This window comes from Puccinia triticina, chromosome 4A (genome assembly GCF_026914185.1).
Source record: "Puccinia triticina chromosome 4A, complete sequence".
In the NCBI taxonomy this organism is placed as follows: Eukaryota; Fungi; Basidiomycota; class Pucciniomycetes; order Pucciniales; family Pucciniaceae; genus Puccinia; species Puccinia triticina.
Genome location: NC_070561.1, coordinates 2,735,906 through 2,757,258, shown reverse-complemented (window position 1 = coordinate 2,757,258; position 21,353 = coordinate 2,735,906). Strand labels below are relative to the sequence as shown.

General features: G+C 46.7%; 4 protein-coding genes across 4 annotated transcripts; 2 read left to right on the top strand and 2 right to left on the bottom strand.

Moving 5' to 3' along the window:
- Positions 1–326: 326 nt before the first annotated feature.
- PtA15_4A339 (uncharacterized protein) lies at positions 327–4,326 on the bottom strand (the record flags this gene model as incomplete). Its single annotated transcript, XM_053168213.1, has 18 exons — positions 327–359; positions 459–545; positions 622–698; positions 779–1,076; positions 1,179–2,049; positions 2,152–2,163; positions 2,250–2,308; positions 2,375–2,740; positions 2,818–2,921; positions 3,005–3,115; positions 3,188–3,218; positions 3,315–3,347; positions 3,414–3,505; positions 3,604–3,722; positions 3,791–3,874; positions 3,950–4,061; positions 4,149–4,199; positions 4,281–4,326. 18 exons carry the CDS (start codon positions 4,324–4,326, stop codon positions 327–329), a joined length of 2,586 nt encoding a protein of 861 aa, XP_053019445.1.
- Positions 4,327–5,421: 1,095 nt separating this feature from the next.
- On the bottom strand, positions 5,422–7,204 carry PtA15_4A338 (uncharacterized protein; the record flags this gene model as incomplete). Its single annotated transcript, XM_053168212.1, has 3 exons — positions 5,422–6,157; positions 6,232–6,952; positions 7,111–7,204. The coding sequence occupies 3 exons, from the start codon at positions 7,202–7,204 to the stop codon at positions 5,422–5,424; spliced, it is 1,551 nt and encodes a 516-aa protein (XP_053019444.1).
- Positions 7,205–7,397: 193 nt separating this feature from the next.
- Positions 7,398–7,756, top strand: PtA15_4A337 (uncharacterized protein; the record flags this gene model as incomplete). Its single annotated transcript, XM_053168211.1, has 2 exons — positions 7,398–7,490; positions 7,595–7,756. 2 exons carry the CDS (start codon positions 7,398–7,400, stop codon positions 7,754–7,756), a joined length of 255 nt encoding a protein of 84 aa, XP_053019443.1.
- A 1,065-nt stretch (positions 7,757–8,821) lies between these two features.
- Positions 8,822–14,447, top strand: PtA15_4A336 (uncharacterized protein; the record flags this gene model as incomplete). The annotated part of the gene is made up of 8 exons (XM_053168210.1): positions 8,822–8,942; positions 9,034–9,109; positions 9,182–9,222; positions 12,726–13,565; positions 13,643–13,958; positions 14,037–14,146; positions 14,223–14,343; positions 14,429–14,447. The coding sequence occupies 8 exons, from the start codon at positions 8,822–8,824 to the stop codon at positions 14,445–14,447; spliced, it is 1,644 nt and encodes a 547-aa protein (XP_053019442.1).
- Positions 14,448–21,353: the final 6,906 nt, after the last annotated feature.

Sequence of the window (21,353 nt, the reverse complement as noted above, 5' to 3'; positions counted from 1 at the left end):
CCAAAACTGTACTTTTACTGCTTCGCAATGGAAAAAACACTCGTACTACCCCTAAACCACGTACAATGCACGATGAGGATAACAGATGATAAGATTTTGATTGTCAATATACAGGAACAGCCTCCGTAGTCACGACCGAAGCAATGAAATTGGGCTGTAACCGAGTGCATACAATTTGTACACATTTTTTTTCCTGAAACAAAAGGAAGGAAAGTCGCAGACGAGGGGCATGCGTGTGCCTATATAGGAGTGATCAGACTGGAACGTAGAGTAAATGATATCAATCGCAACGTTCGCTCTACCGGAAGCAGAGTTGCGCGCCGCCTTCAAGTGTAAATGCTCATTGTCACAAGGTTGACCTACAAACGAAAAAGATAAGACATAGTTGAGAAACAATGGGATTGAATATTGAGCGATAATCGATAAAAATCATGGCGTATGGAAGAGAGAGTGCTTACTGCTTTTCCCTCTCGGTACATCTTGTCTTGCTCCAAGAAGTCTAATGGCATTTCAACCAAATGACCCTGAATTCGACTCAATTCACGCTAGAATGAGCCGTGGGTAACAGTCAGCTCGGTGTATACCTACCATAATTTAGCATCTCAGCGACTTGACTCTTACCTTGACTTCATGCACATCCCCAGCAGTTGGTGCGACATGGCATACCTTGGGCGCATTGGGACCACTTGGTACGTATTCTGGAAGTAATAATCCATCAGGAAAACCCTTTCAGTCTGTGCACATTGTTTTACGTCTTGTTATTGAAAACTTTTCTTACCCGCATAATCTTTCCAGTTCAAGATACCGGCCGCAGGAACACAACGGAACACTTTGTTGAACGCCTGAGTATTCACACTGGCTCTTCCGTTCCACATCTCTTCCAGTTCACTTCCCATCGGGTCGGTCACTAGTTGATCTTCGCGACTACCCATTTCATCTTCTTGCGGCACGTTGACAGGCAGCATAGACCTCGTCGGCTCGTTAGGCTGGTGTGAATTCGATTGGGGTGGGAGCAAACCAAGATGCTCCTTGTATAATCTTCTTCGTAACGTGGCTGCGAAACGACCTGCTTGCCACTTTGAGGCATGTATTAAGTCAAACAAGCATCAGTGTCGTTCTCGAAGATGAGTGGCTTTCCAATGTCGGAGGGGGAGTGGGCATGAATACAAGTGACTCACGTTCTCGCCGGCCATAGTACTATCAATCATATCCTGATCTTCGACCACCAACGCGATTTCACTGTCCCGATCGCCCACCATGCTTCGATCATTGATGTTAGCAGACCCCATGATGACCTTTTGGTCATCGACAATCATGCACTTCGTGTGAATATATAACTCTTCAGTCACGAATGCGTCCCGCTCAGATTGCTCGCAACCTAGCCATGGTAGATTTTCTAATCCATTCGAATTATCTCGCGTGGCGATTGACGCGGGAGCTCCTCCGTTGAAGCGAGATGCAGCCTCCGACCAGCTCTTCAAACTCTGGCGTGCTTCCTCTACGTTCTTGGGCAATTGAACTGTGATCGTTTCACCGTCCCGGGCCATCATATCACGTGTGCCAGCTTCCATGCTTTCTCCTTTTTGTGCGAGCTTAAACTTGACCTCTTTGTTCTTCTCCAACTCTTGAGAGCTAGCGGATTCACCAAGGTAAACCCTGGCTAACGCAGCCTCGGCTTCGTAGTAGCTAATACCGGCCGATTTTTCGATCTCCTTCAAAGTTGCGGGATCGTAGTCTATCCGATCGAAGCTCCTGAGATTGTAAAACGAGATGTATTTTCGAGGATCTACTCCCTTCGATTGGACATGACTAAAGATCGAATCTGGGCCACGACAAATCGACTTGTAAGTCCAATCCATTATTGCCATCGTCCCGCCAGATTCTTCTGGGTTGTCCAAATTGCCCGAGAACCCAGGGATACATGGGATTGCGACGACTACTTTGAAGGGTTGATTTGCTTGAGCGGCTTGAATGATACGGTTAGCCAAAGCCAAACCAATGGTATTGCGAATTTGACTGTCTTTGGCAGTCCCACAAGTTGTAATAAAGCTGTGTCATAAAAATGTTGGAGATTCAAGTCAGCCTTCGTGACTTTGGGATGCTCCGGACTGCTAGGTTTCATCGTGAAATACTTGCTTGCAAAGAACTCACAATTGATTTTCGCTGATGAAGGATCGAAAGCGAGAAACCTCATTAATTCAGCACACGGAAACACGTTGATATTGTTGCTATCCGAAATAGCTACTAACATGTATATAAACCTTTGGGCTTGTTCAATAAGCTGGATGTAAGCATTTTGAATGGAATGCTGGCTCCCAAAAAATTCAACCATTAATTAAGTCAACACGGTCAGCCAAGCAATCGTTTTACTTACCTCAGTAATCGTTCCGTTACTCCAATCTCCACAACTTCTCACGACTTGAACCTTCATGTTTCCCTTGGGGCCCAAATCGACTGTTGGTAAATTCGTACTCGTCCTGACATTTTCCTCCATGCCAAAAAACCTGCGGCCAGCTTGGGCCCATTGCTCGTAATGAGGGTGTTGAGTCGCGGGTTCATGATCTGGATGTGACGGATCATCAGGCATACCCTGACCAGGAATCTGGGGAAAAGCGAGTAGCTCGTATCGACCATTGGTGCCACGCTTTTTCACGTATTTCAAGTTGTAGATGAAGTTCCATCGTTCCACAAAGTGCTGACAGATATCGAAAACAGTGGGACCTTGAATCATCATATGCACCTACGAAAGTAAATACGAAACCACCGCTCGTTGAAATCAATTTAAAACCAAACTTTTTGATTTTGAATGCGACATACATCGTGCCAAGGCATCCTCGGGACTTCAAGTCTACTTTGCTGATTACTAGCCCAATTCTCCACCTCTTGGAAGTCTTGAACTCGCGCGTTATTGTAGTCTTGGCCTATACAGATGAACAATAGAAGACATAGTGAGCTTCAGGTGACATGACAGTTATCGCAGAGACTAAGATAACGGTCTTGTTACCCGGCCAAACTGTCTGGGTCAAATCCGAAGCATGGCAATCGGCCAAAGAGTGCGAAGGGGTATCCCAACGACCAAAGCACAAGTCCAGACCCCCTATGCATGCCGTATTGTCTTGAAAAGCAGTAAAGAGCATGTATGAGCGTTTGCCAAAATGAACTGGTTCGGGCTAGCAAAGGGACATACCATCCACGACTATGACTTTTTGATGATGGGACTGCAGGAAGAAAAAAAAAATCGAACAATGTTTCCATGTCAATTTCAGTTGTGCACATTACAAGCCACGATTACTCTCAAGCCAGCCAATGCTTACCCAAAATAATACGGTCTCTTCCCCATCAAAATGCTGTAAAAAGTAGCAGATTTGATCTCAAAGTTCTAGGAAAATCGAATCCAAAATAGTGAAGCTCACATCAGGGTGCCTCATACAGGCTATATTTGGATGCAAAGCTTCCAATGCATGCTTAGTATGCTCAGAATTCATTGTATTACTGACGTTCACCTCTATTGGAAAAACGGGAAAATGACGATCAGAACGGCAGTTAGCTAGTGATATTTCATAACCAACATATAGCTCTTGGATGTAGAGGGATATTTATTACCTTTGTAGACAATAATGAAAATCTTGACACCGGCCTCGGCTTTGCGCTTCAAAATGCGATCTAATCTCCATAGCTCATTCTGGCTAGGTGGACGACGTAAGTAAAGCTCCGGACTCAACCTGATAAATGGAATACATTCAGGACATCAGGTCGATTCCATGTGTTGGATGACTAGGTCTGGACTGACCACCAATCTTGGATAAAGATGCAAGATCGCGCTGATTCCAACAGCTCAGATGCCGCATAGAAGTAATCGTGGGCGTCGACGTACCTGTGCGGGAAACGTAATTCATAAAAGATCTTGGGCTCTGAGAGTGCGATCGAGACAAAATGAAGGATGACTGACCATTTGACGTGATTACCATCTCTCTCTTTTGCGAAGCTCTGAAAGCGATGCCGGGCTCTAATCGCTTCAAGTTTCTCATCGTGGATTTTCTCCTCTGGATCATCATGTCGAGCTAAAACGGATGAGTGGGTGGATGAATCTCGGGCTTCAGTTGTAGATCGCGGGAGGGATCAATACAAGCGATAGCGACACGACTGACAATTCGGATTGAAGAGTTTTTTGATCCCTTCTCCAAGCCTTTCGATTTTATCTTTTGAGTAACAATCGACGTCAGCAACAACATCACATCGGATCGATCGGCAAGCCCAAAGTAAAACGAGTCTCAGCCTACCGGAAACCGGGGTGTGGGAGTGAAAACGATCCAAGAATTTGTCCATCTCGTGGTGGTACGTATATCTCGAAACCTGAACGATCCAACTTCGGTCAAATCTTATGCAATGGCTCAAACTTGGACAAGAAACACGACTTTTGATTTTAGAGCACGGATACACAGCGGTGCTCGCCCAATTGGTGGGAATAGAGACTGGAATGGAACGATGAGGATGTGAAAGCTGGATGGGAAAGTGGAATCCTCAACTGTGCGAAAGGCAAAGGGTAATTTTGTGGTTAACAAGGTTATTGGAATTGAAGGTCGGTCAACAGGACACTGTTTAATAAGCAGTCATCCAACCATCCGGCCAAGCCCAGACACGGATATCTTCACAGCAACAGCCTCACATCCAGCGGGGTTCATCCTCGGATAAACGAGAAGCAATACACTGGAGGCCGAGGGGAATACCGCATGTACACTCCTGGACAGAACAAGTACTTCAAAAAATTCCTTGGCTGACACTAGATCAAACATCCACAGCCAACAACCCAAGGCTATGCAGCAGCCGCCCTCTTGCTTGTAATCAGTTTTTGATGGAAAGCTTCAGAGTGATCCGGTGTGATGTTCGGCCGGACAAGAGATCCACCAGCTGGTGCTGATTATCAAGCTCAGTATGGATCTCTAACCAATGCCTCTGGTAGTTTGAGTATTGCAGGGGCTAACATAAACGTGTTGTGATCACACTGCATATGTACACAAGTTCATGAAAAATCCCTCAATACATGAGTTTCTTCCCCACTTTGCATCTAGCTAAACATAAGCCTGTCAATCTATTGGGCCTGCTATTACCGAAGGGCCTCTTGAAAAGCAAGTCTCCAAATGAGGGGCTTGTATGCTATTGTTGGATTTTGGCATTTTGGCATTTTGTCATGAGGCTGAGGATCAGGGAGGTTTTGATAGGGAGTTGATACCGTCTCAGTTTTCGCCATTTTCCGCCGCGTGGTCTCATGGAGCATATCTCTTTAGTGTGGAAGAATTTATGATGATGACTATGATTGGCTGCTTGAATATGAGCAGGGCTGAGTATAGAAGTACAGCAGAGAAATGAATGGAGTTGACAGGAAAAGAAGGAGAGGGAGACATAAGAAGAAGAGGAGGGTGATTATTTGGAAGTTCCATAGCGTTTCCAGTTAGCTTCTTTAGCCTCCTGTCTCCAGTCCTTAGGACGAGCGATATTCTCGACCCCTATGACGAGTTCTCTGCTTCCCAAACCAGCCTGAGAGGATCCGAGCGTCCGGGCCTCGATGAGTGTGCCCATCGTTTTAAGCGACTCCGAGGTTCCGCCGAGTTTGGCCAGCATGGCTTCTCCGCGTCTCATTGACTCTGGTTCCTGGGTCTCATGGGACACTCGACTGGGTCCTGCTGTCACGTGTGACTGGCTTGACTTCTGTTTCGGAGCTGGCTGACATCGACCGTGAGTCTGTCGACGTAACTTGGCCCTGTCCAGATACTGCTTCGGCTCCGCCTGGGGAGGAGGACTCTCTTCGTCACCCGCTTCCTGATTCACGAATGCGCCCGAACAGTCGGGCTTCTTCAATTTCTTCGGGGCTGACTCGGCGTCGCCGCCGAAGAATTGGTTCCTCAGCTTGGCCATCTCGATCTTCCGTTTTCGTTCTCGTTCGACCTTTACTTCGGCCGGGTTCATCGCATATCGCTCCTCTTCGCGTGGCTGAGCTACCTTTGATACCTCTTGTGCAGCCAGCTGTTGTGAATCGAGACTCATTCGGTTGGATTCATCGGGAGAGAGGGCACATGCTTGACAGGAAGAAGGGAATCTTGGATGCAAATGAACCTGAAATGAAAGCACAGGATCCTCGGCTGACGCGACCATTATGGTACTATCGAATCAACACACACCGGAAAGAAAATGAGCATGTGACAACCCAGTAAAAGATAATGACACCGGTCTTACTCGAGGTGATTGAGCTTCTGGGGTAGACTAGCTTTCCTGGCTTTTGATAACCGATTCGGGGTAACACGAGGAGGAGCGTGCGAGGGGGATATGAAAGTACCGTGGGTACTCGCATTATCGACAATATGCCAGCCATGAGAGGCATGGTCACCGTCGGCTCGCCAGAAGAGCGTTGCATGTGTTTTTGAGACTTCCATTTCTTTGAGTCGGAGCGAAGGCTCGAACGTTCGATCTCTTCCAATAATCATTGGCTCGTCCACGCCGGGTTGAAGGATTAAGAGGTTGCGAGCTGGGTCGACTGCCGATGTACGCGCCTTAGGGAGGGCGACGAGCCGGATCGGGAATGGTCGAGGTGGCTCAGGGGCCGGTATAGAATCGTGGAAATCAAGTAGGGCCTCTTCGATGCTATCGAGTTCACCTTCTTCTTGATCATCTCGTTCTTCTTGCTGGGTAGCCACTTTCGATACCCCATCACGCCTTGGACGGCGATCGAGATGCTCGCTGGCCAGTTCGCCTTCCTCTTCTTCGTATATATCCTGGTAGGCTACCGTTCCTCTTTGACCGTTGGATGGTTTTATGTCAGTCCTGCATTTTGCGAAAGTTCTTTGAGAAGACGATGAGGGTTTCGAATCCCCGCCGTCAGGATTATCGACCAGGTTTCCGTCTTGATCAGCGTACGTCCATTTTTCGTCCTCATACTTGGCCCAGACGCGATGAAAGCCTATGAGGCGGAATTTTCAAGACGGGAGAGGGGGAGGATGAGAGATAGAAGAGGGATGGAGAGTATTGTAAGTAAACGCTATAAAGGTCATCGGCAGAAGGGAGTAGGAGGACGGGAGAAGGGGTGAGGGGAAACGAGGAGTGAAAGGGAGGCCGAGCTGTTCCAGTAAAGTCCACTATTAGAATCAAGAATCCATTCCTGCGACTTGGGATGTATCTCCTGGGGAGTGTTACTGCGATTGCGATGTTCCATGGGAGGCTGGGTGGGTCGAAGGTGAGACGAGAAGACGGTGGTTGGTATTGTTCAAGCCAGCGGAAGTTCCAAGACCTCGAAGTGTCCTCACTTATAATGTTCAGCCCCCGAACCGTTCTCGGTAAAATCCGAACCACATCCCCGGAAGTTCCTCACAGATTAGCCTCGTCCAACCGACAACTGAATAGGAATCATGGCCAGTTCGACCAAGATCCGACAGACGACCAGCAAAGTGGAGGCCGAGGTTCTCGATGAATATGCTCGAATGGTGGAGCTCCTAGATCGCGTATGTCCCCGTTATCCATGATGTGGCTGAGCGATGACCCTGTACATACTCTGCAAAAGAAGACCTGATGCTGACAAACTTGAACGATGTTGTTGCACTGCCAGATGTCTAATTCGGCACACGAGCTTTCGACTCTGCCGCCGTATTTGTTGGAAGGCCTGTTGCCACTAGAGCGGAAGATGGGATTGGTGTTGACTTTATTCAAAGCTTCGGTCTGGTCGGTCCTTGTCCAAAAACAAAGGGAATCTGAAAATCGACACCATTAAATCCGATGTCAGCCAACCCTCAATTATTCAACGCGTTGTACTTCTCACATGAATAGTGTATCACTTCATAGATTCCAACGGCTGCGCTACTTTCCCAATTACCCTCATCTATCAAAAGTGGCCTGGCTGTAAGCGGTCAAGATACATACATCCACAGCTGACCAGAGCTAGCTTGTAGGATGAGAGTGCGTGGCATTGCCAATTTTCGGAGCGTATGGCTCGGAGCAAGGCTCGAGCCCGTCGTGAGTATGTGGATTTGTCCTGCTTGACATTAAGCTTAAGGCGTGGGCGGCACCCAACCCCAACGCCGACCTGTTGCAATCGGCCCAATCCGGTTATCTAAAGACCTCCCTACCCAGCATGCCATCAACAATCCCGCTTCAAGGCTTAAAACTTGGAATCCAAGTAGCCAGATTTGCCTTGCTTGAGGTTCAGCGGGTCCTTGAAACTCCGACGGAGTGCAGACTTTACATTATTTCTGACCGTTGCTATTGGCATAGAGTGCCAAGCCCCATAGGAATCAGTTTTATCCACGTCCGATTTCAAGAACACAGCAGCATAGCCCTCTTGGACTGGCGGCCCGGGCCGAGAGGTCAAATTTGCTGATACATCTTCATCTGTGTTCTTGTCGGGAACGGGCGAGAACCGGATGGAACGCGGCTCACAGGTGTGACCGAGATCATAAATCTCGGTTCATCGAGCCACGGCACCGGCGACATGGCTGAGCAGTCTTGGCCTGGCATGTATCACAGACATCAAACCTGTGCTTGAATACACCTGATTGACCTCGCTTGGCCTTTCGCTGCTTTGTGTGCAGACGACGTCGTGGGTAAACAAGGCGGCTCAAGTGGGATGTGATCGGTGGACACCGTAAAGCTCAAGCAAATAGGTCTTTGGATCCGCATAAATAGGCGTCTTGATGGGCCTCCAGATGCTTTCTTACCACCGCTTATATTTAACTCTTCAACTTTCAATACTCTAACACTTGCTTGCTCATTCACTGTATACATTTTAGCAATAGTTTTCTCTTGCCTGTGAGAAGTTGATCACCGTTTCGATAGCACAATGCCGTCTTCTCGAAGCGCCTGGCTGCTCTTTCTGGCTTTGGGCCTGCCTGTACTCCAGGTGCTTAGAGACCAAGGCATCAGTCCAGTTCGCCGGTACACGCTCGAGAAGCGATTCGGTGGTAGGTTCTTCGACTTTTTTCCGTCAACCTGTGGAGATGATAAGGAAACTAATTGATAAACATTCCAAACAATCATTTATCTATCTTCTAGTTTGTAGGGTCCCTAACCAACGCAAGGGCTGTGTGATTTGGGGATCGGAAGCATGCTGTCGGGATTGTTGCATAGAGTGAGTCGCCATCAAAAAACTCTTCCGAGTAATCTTGATCAAAAGACCTGAGTCTTGATTATCCTTGTCCAGATATTATAACGATAGAGCTCCTGCAAGCTGGGGCGCTGATTGTGATTGTACTCCGAAATACATCCCACCGCCCCCGTCCCCACCTGCGGTCGTAGTCGTACAACAACAGGCTCCTCCACCACCAGCATCTCCACCACCACCTCCACCACCTCCACCACCTCCACCACCTCCACCACCTCCACCACCTCCACCACCTCCACCACCTCCACCACCTCCACCACCTCCACCACCTCCACCACCTCCACCACCTCCACCACCTCCACCACCTCCACCACCACCTCCTCCCCCGCCACCACCACCCGCCCAAGGACAAACCACAATTGTGGTCAATCATCCTGGACCTGCACCCGGACAGCCAGCTGTTGCATATGGCTCTCAACCAGGTGCTGTGTATGTGTACCAGCCGCAGCCATAGAACCCTTAGGCTTGGTGCTGGGATGACTTGCTAGGAGCACACGCAATATAATTTTTGCAAGTTATTTCAATCTGACATTTCAATTTTCCAACCCTTAACCTTATATAATGGCTGTCGTCTTCCTTGATGATCTAAGTACATTTGATTTGCAAAAACAAAACAAAATACTGTCATGCTTTGGCCAACTGTTTCTGGCCTTATGAATACACCTCCTTTTCTCAATCCCATCTATTATTTGCAGCCTGGATTTTATATACCTTATCTTACACATTTTTTTTGGTAAAAAGCATAACCAAGTAAACATTTTACGCATTTTTTTGGTAAAAAGCATAACCGAGTAAAAAGTATACAGGCCTGGGGAGTGCAAATGTTATTTTTACATACTTTACTCATTAAGATAGGATTGGTTTTTGCTTCTAGTGGCAATGCATACATCAGCTCTTTGAATTAAAACAGGATTTCAGGGCAGTCAATTCCCTGTGGGTCTCATGAGTTTTTAGAACTGGAAATTAGAAGTAAGGTGGAGAAGGCATTGATCACCAATCTCACCAGTCCGCTGTCTATCTTGTGCACAATTGGTCAAAATTGTCAGATCCTGTGCAATTACTTCAACAGACATCTCTATTGAGTGGCAGTTGATGACTAGAAAATAAATGTTTTGAAGTTGATCTTGAGATTTCGGCTTAGAGCTGACGTAGATCATTTGAAACAGTCTGGCGGATTAGCTTGTACATAGGATAAGAGTGCGCGGCATTGACAAGTTTGGGCTCCCAATCCTATAACTATGAGTGGGGCCGCAGACCTCTACAGCTCATCGTGATTTTATGGATTCATCTTGCTTGGGATTAAGCTTAAGGCATGTGCGACGTTATAGGTCTACTCTTGCGCTTATAAGTTTAAGGACCTAACTACGAACCTTGCGATCAATAATGCTGCTTTAACGCTCACGACTTGGAATCAAAGTCACCGATTCTATCATGCTACCCACGTTTTCACCGGGTTTCCAGCGTCCCATCCGCCCCCTTCCATGAGATTCAGCTGGTCCATGAGACTCCGACGGAGTCAAGACTTTACATTATTTCTGACTGCTGAAGTGTGCAAAGAGTGCCAAGCCCCATACGAATCCGTTTCGTCCACGTCTGATTGTAGGAACACAGCAGCATACATAGCCGTCTTGGACATGGCGGACCGGGCCGACCGTTCAACATGATGCCTGTATACATCTTCGTCTACTTGTCGGGACCGGTGCGAGGGCCAGATAAGCACACTTCTCACTAGTATCGCCGGGAGCGTCCTCTATTGGCGCCTATTTCCAAGAGAGAGAGACCTCGCTTCATCGATGTGAGCAGCTGCTTCCACGGCACGGTTTCGCCGACGGCATGGGTGAGCAATCGTGGCCTGGCATGTTACGTTTGAATACATCTGATTGACTTTGCTTGACCTCTTGCCGCTTGCTGTGCAGACGACGTCGTGCGCAAAGCGGACAGCTCATGGGACGTGATTGGTGGACACCGTCAAGCTCAAGCAAATGGGTCTTTGGATCCGCATAAATAGCCGTCTTCATGGGCCTCCAGTTGGTTTATTGCCACCGCTTATATTTATCTCTTCAACTCCTACACTTATACAGCTCGCTTTCTCATTCCCGATAGGTTTTTAGCAATAGATTTTTTTCTTTCTTGCACTTGAGGAGTTCATCACTGTTTCGATAGCAAAATGCCGTCTTCTCGAAGCATCTGGCTGCTCTTTCTAGCTTTGAGCCTGCCCGCACTCCAGGTGCTTGGAGACCAAGGCACCAGTCCAGTTCGTCGGCACACGCTCGAGAAGCGATTTGGCGGTAGGCTCTTCTTCGGCTTATTCCCCTATTCTCAAGGGAACTGAGGGGCACCCATTGATACTCACCGGGTACTCCAACACCTCGTTTGTCTATCCAGTTTGTATTGTTCCTAACAAATACAAGGGCTGTGTTATTTGGGGATCGAAATCATGCTGTCGAGATTGCTGCACAGAGTGAGTGGGCATTAAAATTCCTTCTTGGCGCTCAACAGATCTGGGTCTTGATGGTTATTCTTGTCCAGGTATTACAACTTTAGAGCTCCTGGAGACTGGGGCCCTGCTTGTCAATGCGCTCCGAGATACACCCCGCCGCCGCCGCCCCCACCCACCCATACCATCGTAGTCGTACAACAGGCTCCGCCGCCGCCACCACCGCCGCCACCGCCGCCACCGCCGCCACCGCCGCCACCGCCGCCACCGCCGCCACCGCCGCCACCGCCGCCACCGCCGCCACCGCCGCCACCGCCACCCGGACCAGGACAAACCACCATTGTGATCAATCATCCTGGACCTGCACCCGGACAGCCAGCATATGCTCAACCAGGTGCTGTGTATTAAAGCTTGGTGCTGGGATGACTTGCTAGGAGCACATGCTCTACATTTTTTGTAAGTCTCTTCAAATCTCTGTATTAGGTCAACCCTCTAGCCCTCAATCTTATCTGATGTGTGTTCCCTTGTCTTGATTATCTCTCCATGTGGTTTATAAAAATGGCATGCTTTATCCAACCATTTCCAGCCCTATTCATACATTTTCTTTTCTATTATTCACAGCCTGGATTTCTCTTTTGGTATATGTTTATGTGAATTGGTGCTCAAAGGAAACTTATCTTGTCCAATTGCCAATTTTCATGTCGGATAAAAATCACCACCAAGTAAAAAAATGTCAGGTCTGGGGAGTGCAGTTAGTAGTATTATAGGATTGGATTTTCTTTTCTAGTTGGATTAGCAATTCATGGGTTGAAGCAGGATTTGATGGCAGTTCATGTCTGTCTTTTTGAGCTTAGAATGATTGGACGATGCAATCTCCCCAGGCGACTGTCTATAAAAATGCTGGCTCCTGATCAGCGATCACTGCGACAGAGACATGGTTTCTGGCTGATGAGTGTTTGTTATTATCATGGGATGGGATGGGATGGTTTTTTTTTTTATGTATCATGCGCCAGTCTGTAGTTTGTATTATGTAATGGCCATGAACATTTCAATTCCAACTTGCACTGGCCACGTTCGCCCACGCCCAGCACTCCCTCCCCCTCCCTCTCCCTCGCCGCCACCTCCCTCCTCCCTCCCCTGGCCCAGCAGAACACCCACGCACACCCACATACTCGCTCAGGATGGGGAACAACCCTTCGAAGAAACTCCGGACGAAGCTCAGAGAACGCGAACCATCGACAACTGACGACCAGCAGCCGCAGAGCGAGCAGGAAAACAACGAGCAATACCCAGCACCCCACCACCACCAGCATCAGCATCAGCATCGAAAGAACACCTCGGTCAGCGAATCAACCACCAACCACCACCACCAGCCAACCCCATCCTCATCATCAAACCAGCCACCAACAGCAGCCGAAAACACTCCAAACGACCATCCACACCCAAATCCAAACGAACCCCAGCAGCAGCAGCAGCAGCAGCAGCAGCAGCAACCCAACACCGACAACACCCCCACCATCCTCGCTAACTCATCCGTCGCCAGGAACAGCAACCACCAGCCCAACGGATTCGCCGGCTCAGCATCCACGCCCTCAAACCAGCCGTTCGACATCGATGAGATCATCAACCGCCTGCTCGACGTCGGATACTCGACCAAGATCACCAAGTCTGTCTGTCTCAAAAACTCCGAGATCACTGCCATCAGTCTCGCCGCACGGGAAGTGCTCCTCAGCCAACCCACGCTCATCGAACTCAGCCCGCCCGTCAAGATCGTCGGCGACGTACATGGACAGTACTCCGACCTCATCAGACTCTTCGAGATGTGCGGATTCCCGCCCATGGCCAACTATCTCTTCCTAGGCGACTACGTCGATCGCGGCAAACAGAGCCTCGAGACCATCCTCCTGCTCCTCTGCTACAAGATCAAGTACCCCGAAAACTTCTTCCTCTTACGCGGCAACCACGAATGTGCCAACGTCACAAGGGGTCTGTCGATCTCTACAACCTTTTTCAAGGAGTAAAAAAAACTCAACCAGCTGACTCATCTTCTATCGGTCCCACAGTATATGGATTCTATGACGAATGCAAGAGACGATGCAACATCAAAATCTGGAAGACGTTTATCGACGTCTTCAACTGTCTGCCGATCTCGGCCGTGGTGGCCTCCAAGATATTCTGTGTCCATGGGGGGCTGTCGCCCTCGCTGTCGACGATGGACGACATCCGCCGGATCCAACGGCCGACCGATGTCCCCGACTTCGGCCTGCTCAACGACCTCCTCTGGTCCGATCCCTCGGACACCGCCACCGATTGGGAAGATAACGAACGCGGCGTGTCCTACTGTTTCGGCAAAAGCGTCATCGCTGAGTTCTTGACTAGGTACACTCGACCCCCACCCCCCCCCCCCCCCTCTCTCTCTCTTCCTCGCCGAAAACTGAACTCGTCTGTCTTCTTCAGGTACGACTTCGATCTTATTTGTAGAGCTCATATGGTCGTCGAAGATGGCTACGAGTTTTGGAATGAACGGACATTAGTGACGATATTTTCGGCACCCAACTATTGTGGAGGCAAGTCCCAACCACCCCCTTTCCCGCTGTCAATCAAAAACTGACCAAGGGTTCCTATTTTTGCTTTGGAACACAGAGTTTGATAATTTCGGGGCAGTGATGAGCGTATCTGAAGATTTGCTTTGCGCGTTCGAGCTGTTGAAGCCGTTGGATGGAGCGGCATTGAAGAAAGAGATGCAGAAGAAGAAGCGTACTAGGTGTGTGTGTGTCCGCACCAAACATCTAACAGAAATGTCGAATTAACTGGTGCGGGGTTTTTTTTTCTTTTCGCGGGGAGAGTAGTTCTGTGTCTGGAGGCTAGTCATGGCGCCACAAACAACGAACATTGATCGAGATTGTAAAGGTTCTTCTCCCTTCGTGGCTCGTCTTTTTCCCTCCTCCATTCTCACTATCTACACTCACACACACATATATAAATAAGCCAGAGCGAGAGAAGCACAAAAGCGTTCTCAGCACTCCTCTACCCTGAAAATAAACAAACACAAAAAACAAAGTCGTTATTGGTCCGTGCACCCCCACAAAAGAGTAGAACATGTACACATAGCTCGACCCGTCAGCCGGCCACTTTATCATCGCGCTTCACCCCACCTATTATTCTCTCTCAGGTGCACACACACGTACATATAAATATAAGGGATTATTTCACATCGATAAAAGGAATCCAACCGAATCTTCCTGGTCTATTCTCTTTCTCTTGCTCGGCCTCCTCTCTTTCCCCTATCCAATCTCCTTCTTCCGTCTTCCCTCTTCCTTCCCCTGCTCATTCCTCCTCTTCCTCCTCCTCGACCCTCCCCTTTGCCGTGCTTTTTTTTTTGCTCTGAACTGTGAACTGTGAACTGTGAACTGAACTCTCTCTTTCTCTTTCCTCCTCCTCCCCTTTTGTTGTTGTGTTATGGTTTTAGTCTTCAGTCTTTTGTTCCGGAGTCTGCCTTTTGTTCTCTGCCTTCATCCCCTAAATCAACAAAATCTCCAAACCCTCTCTCCAAATTTTGTTCCTTTGTTTGGTTTAGTAAGTTTTAGTTAATGCGTTGGTTTTTTTATTATCTGTTTGTTCCTCTTCTCTCTTCCACCCTTTGCAACCAAAACTTCCTTTATATTGCTTACTCCACACATAATTAATCCCTGTCCCCAATTCCTTTGCTTCCCTCATCTCTCCCTCGCCTTTCTATTTTGTTTAATTCTTATTGATTGATTGTTTTTGTTTTATTATTACATAATCTCCAATATAAAATTCAAATAAACTATAAAAAATCAGCTCAGTTTTGTTACCAACTTGTCTTGTACAAATTTTGTTTGCCTGCTCCTCCTGCTTTTGCCTTGGAAAAAAATAGAAAAGAGAAAAAAAAAAAAAAACATAGATGATGTGCTTGTTTGGATGGCCAGCAAGCTGTACACTGCAAGAAAAACTCTAGAAACTGCTTGCAGTTGAGATGCAGCAAGCTTCAACCAAGCTTCAGCTCAAGCTGGGGTCAAGCACCCAAATTCCGTGCTGGTGCAACTTGAGTGTGTACCTTGTTCAGCATCTCAATGTTGAACATGCTGTAGTGCCAACGCTGAAACAACCACAATACATGGAGCGCATCTGGTAAACATTTTTCATTGAAGATGGAGACCTACATGTCCTGTTTTTTGTTTTCAGCCATCCTATACATAATCAGGGCTAAAAACAAAAAATAGGACTTGCAGGTCTGTATCTTCAATGAAAAACGTTTACCAGATATGCTCCATGTATTGTATTTGTTTCAGCGTTGGCTACTAGTGCTCATGCAGTGGGCTGAGGCAAATGAGCATCCCCCTGAGCACCCTTTCATTTTCTTTTATTAAACAATCCATGCACCATTGAATCCAGCCAGAATAACATAAAAAGGGTATGTACACATGAAAGGGATATGTACAGAAAAAAGAAATATGTATGCATGAAAGGGGAATGTGAGGAGGTGTATTAACACATAAGAGGGATATGTACACATGATGAAAGGGGTATGTATGCATGAAAGGGGTATTTATGCATGAAAAGGGTATTTATGCATGAAAGGGGTATTTATGCATGAAAGGGGTATTTATGCATGAAAGGGGTATTTATGCATGAAAGGGGTTTGTGCAGAAGGGGTATTTGCACATGAAAGGGATATGTAAACATCAAAGGGGTATGTAAACCTGAATGATAAAAGGGGTATTAAAAGGGATCTAAAAAACTCAAAGGGGACATGTAAGCATGAAAGGGTCATGAACACATGATGAAAGGGGCATGTACAAATTGTGAAAGGGATACATGCACATGAAAGGGATATACATGCATGAAAGGGGTATGTGCACATAAAGGGCTATGTACACATTATGAAAGGGGTGAATGCATAGAAAAGGGATATATGCACATGAATGCACATGAAAGGGGTATGTGCACATGAAAGGGGAATTCGCACAGGTATCAACTCCTGCACTTAGTTTTTTGTGCCTTAGACTCACTCTTGCATAAATTAGACAATGTGCATGGAATCGACCAGTGCTTGATTCTTGCATGAGGCACAGCTTGCCTTGAGCTCTTGCATCTCAACTGCAAGCAGTTTCTAGAGCTTTTCTTGCAGTGTGTATATTATGTCTGTGAGAACCAATGTGAATGTGGGCTCAGCAAGATGTGTTGACAATCTACCATTGATTAGTAGGGATATAATAGGGGGGTCCACCATTGGAGTTTACAAAACTTAATGAGTTAAATGTAAGACCTTTATGAACAGTATTATGAAATTTTAGTAAGACACACAGCAGCAGGTGATGCTGATCAATCAGTGCAATTCATCAAAGTTTTCAAAAAATGTTCATAAACACCTTAAAATTGGTCCTAAAGATAGTAAATTTCAATTGTGAACCCCCCTAATGTATGAAAATGGCCATCCAAACAGGGCATAATGTTAATTAATAGTCCAATTTTTTGATAAGAAGAAGGAAAAATTGGCCATCTCTGGAGCATGGAAATTGGAATGTGTTACTTTTGTAATAGGACTCAGGAGGGTTGATGATGTGTAGATTTATGTTCAAGGCTACCTTCCTGCTGTCCTTGAATGCTTAATTTGGCCTCCCCAAAGCCAACTAGATCCCTACCTTACCCTGTATGTTGTGCCTGAGTGGGGAACAGAGCCTCTGCAAAATGCAGCCTGCAGGGCACTTATAGGCTTCAGGTGACATTCAGTCACATGTCTTGAAATTCCGGTATTGGCACCAACATTACTCCCTTTTGTTAGCTTTGTGTCACCTGCCACCTAGTTCCCTCAGTTGTTGTATCCCCAAATAATTTTCAACAACCAAATTCACTTATAATCATATCAATTTTACCAGTGGTTCCCCCTGCTCAGTAAGACATGATTTTATCTTTGAAAATTCACAATACAGCAAATAACAGAAAATTTTCCAAGTTTGCTTAAAAACAATTATGAGTATGTATTGTCTTACCATAAATTTTGGTGTACATTGCATTTTTTTGTGGTTCATGGATTTATTGTTTTATTTAATGATTTGAAATCACATTTTTGCCATGGATATCTCACAACTGCACTTTCAGGTTGTGTAGCAGCTGGGTTGTTGCTTGGCCTTTCTGTTGGAGTAGATGTCTCCTTGTGTCCTGGGGAGGGAGAATCAGGCTCAACAAGATGTCCTGATTTTTAATTTGAGCTTAGTTTTGCATTAGCTCTTCTGTCAGCCGTGGGTTACTCCGGAGTGATTAAAATCTGCTTGATGGAAGTTGACTGGGATTTTCAAGTGGCTTGCAAGTTGTAGACGGTTTTGATTGAATCCAAGGACTTCACACCCAACCATTGATAAGTTTTGAGAAGTTCAGGCTTGAAGATCTAGACAGTGATTCATTGATATGAAGGGATCTGGCTATCTGAAGCAGTGATATGTTGATGTATCTTCAAATAAAGAGGAATGAGTAAATAAAATGATGTTGCTATTTGTTGTGGCTAAAAACCTTGTTTCTCTATTGCTCCTCCCTGACCTCCTCTTGTCTCCAGATACTCCAAATGTGGAGTTTGTCCACCCCACACTACAACACCCCCCCTCAAACTCCACACCTCTACATACAACCAAACTGACAATGAAAGTAAAGGAAAAAAAATTGAAACCATAGGTGTGATGAGAGTAGAATCAAGAAAAAAAACAATAACATTGAGATAATAAATCATTTGAAAATCTTTTTCATGGAAATGGAATGGAGATTTGCTCAGAGAGGTTTAGTGAAAAAATCGGCGATGTTGTCGGAAGTTGATACCCATTCAAGTTTGATCTTGTGCTTGCATACCACATCGTTGACAAAAAAGAAGTTTCTTTCTAAACTCTTCATTCGTCCTTTTGAGGCATTGTCGTCAGATACCAAAACCGCCGCACGATTGTCACATTTGAAGATTAATTCCGGGTTGATGTCGAGTGATCTAACAATTGGTATGAGAAAGAGAAGAAAATCCATTGACAATCCGATTGAAATGAATTCCGCAGCACATGTCAAAGTCGCCACAACCTTCTGTCGCCTAGAACCCCATGCAATTGGACTGCCTAGAAATGTGATTATGAAACCTGAAGTCAAACGTTGATATTTGCCTCCCCAGCTGGCATCTGACCAAGTAATCAATCGATCATCCGTGTATTCCAATTTGAGTCGCTTGTCCTTTGTCGTTGCCAAATATTGCACCAAGTGTTTGAGGCCGTTCCAATGAGACTCATCTGGATTTGAGCTGAATCGCGCTAGGTAGTTCACAGCATAACTTAAGTCTGGCCGCGACCCGAGTGCAATGTAATTCAGAGAACCAATGAGAGATTGATACAGCGTTGCGTTCACCGGTTACTTGGTTGAAGTTGTCAGATTTTTATTTGCTAGTGGTGTGTAAGTCGGAACAATCATTGGTTGCACCATTTCTTGAAATTTCACAACCGTTTGATCCGTCAGAAGTGGTTGACTCAGAAAAATAGCATCATCTTTGTAATCCAATTTGATCCCAACCAGTTTCTCTGGTTTGTTGTCCCACTTCACCCGCAAGTTCTTCTCCATGTTGCTGCGTAATAGGCCCAGAGCTGACAAATCATTACTGAAAACAATCCCGTCATCGACGTGAATCCAGATAATGATGATTGAGTCGCCTTTCCAATATCTGTATAGACATTCCTCCACCTCACCACAATCAAATCCCCATCCCTGTAACAACCCCTTGAAATGTTTCCACCAGCACCTGCTGGCTTGTTGTGTACCGTAGAGCGCCTTCTTGAGCTTCAAGACCTTGCCGGCAAGATGGGGGAAAAGTTCAACCGGTGGATTGACGTATATTGTTTCATCAATAGGACTATGGACAAAAGCGCCTGTGATGTCAAATGAGTTAATGATCCATTTCTTCCTGATTGCAAGAGTGATAAGCATCCTGAGTGTCGTGAGTGACGCCGTAGGTGCAAATGTGGATTTGACGTCCCAACCAAGTTTCTGCTTGAAACCCCTGACCACAAACTGTGCTTTCAATTTCTCAATAGCGCCATCCGACTGGCGTTTGATGTCAAAGACAAAAAGTGTGCCGATGGAGTGCTTCCACTCCTTGTCTTCAATGTTGAATGTATCTATCTCCACCAGTTGATCCCACTCAGATATGCAAGCAGATCGCCAGCGATTGCTTGCAGGACCACACAGTGCCTGCCGCAAGTTGACGGGGATCTCTGCATCGGAAATCGCCTGAATTTTGTCGAGTTGATCATCTTGAGCATCATACACTTCCTTTGTCTTTTCTTGACCAAGGACAAGAGTTCTACAAACGGAAGAGATGTCAGAAGGTTGCTCAGGCGCATTAATCAGTGGTTTTCCCTGATAGTCGAGAAACTCAGCACACTCTGAGTTGACAATCTTCTTTGTCATCGGGTTCCAAAAGAACCAGCCCCTCTCATTGTCTTGGTATCCCACCAAGTAACCAGTCCAACCACGGATGTCCATTTTCCGGCGGCGTTCCTTGGGTATATGTACACATGCCTTGGTGCCGAAGGGGTAAAAACATTCTGCCAATGGTTTTCTGTTTGACCATAGCTCGAGAGGGCTTGTTTTGCATTGAGTGTTGGGTAACCGGTTGATTAGATAGCACGCACATCTGTACGCGTAAGACCAGAGTGATTCAGGCATATGTGAATGCCGGAGAGTTGTTTGAGCAATGTTGCCTAGTGTACGGTTCAGGCGCTCTGCTTCGCCATTCTGCTCGGGTGTGTACGGCGAAGTGAAGACAATCGATGTTCCGACCGACAAAAGATAGTTGTGGAAAGATTGAGTCGTGTATTCCTTTGCATTATCGCATCGGATGTATTTCGGGGCCAAATCAAAATGAGAGATGATCTTTTTTATAAGAGAGATGATGATAGTTGGAACCTCGGCTCGAGATTTCATGGCAAATACAAAAGAAAAGGTTGTTGCGTGATCCCTGACCGTCAGTAGAAATCGATTACTGTGTATGTCAGCATCGAGTGGGCCGAGGACATCAGTGACCATAAGATCTAACTTGGACTCCATGGGAATGACTTCTGGCAAGTGATGCCGCCGCCTCTCGCTTTTGCATTGTTTGCAAGATTCGCATATAAACGGTGTCCACGTCTTGAGATTGAATGTGGGAACAAAGCGCTTGAGGAAATCCTTAACGACCGCATCCGAAACATGTCCGAGACAACAATGCCAGTCAAAAGAAGGTGAAAAAGGGAAAGGAGTCGAAACATTTCTAACGAGAACAGAACAAGGATTGAAAGAGTCGGGATAAACTAGCCAAGATCGGTTTTGGTAAGAAGCCGTGGATGTTAAAAAGGACAACGTCAACTGGATGTCGTTATTCGGAAGGAAAGACGGAGTGAAACCGGAATCAATGAGTTGGCCGAGGCTAAGAAGAGTGCCTGTCATTTCCGGGCTGTACAGGACCTTGGGAATTGCCAGGGTACCAGCCCCACTGGTTATCCTGAGGTGTCCACTATGCGTCGCCATCATGTATCCCGTCGAAGATGCAAGATTCAGTCTCATGGGCGGGCGCAGAGCTGTCAAGAAAGAAAAATTATGGAGAGATCCGCTCACGTGGTGGGTCGCCCCAGAATCCAAAACCGTGCCTGCGCCGGCGGCACCCGTTGCATCTACGCCCACCGTTGATTGAACCGCCACGTCTTGATCAGAACCGGTGGGTGGGTTGTTCGGGGGTGCAGCCTGGCGGGCAAA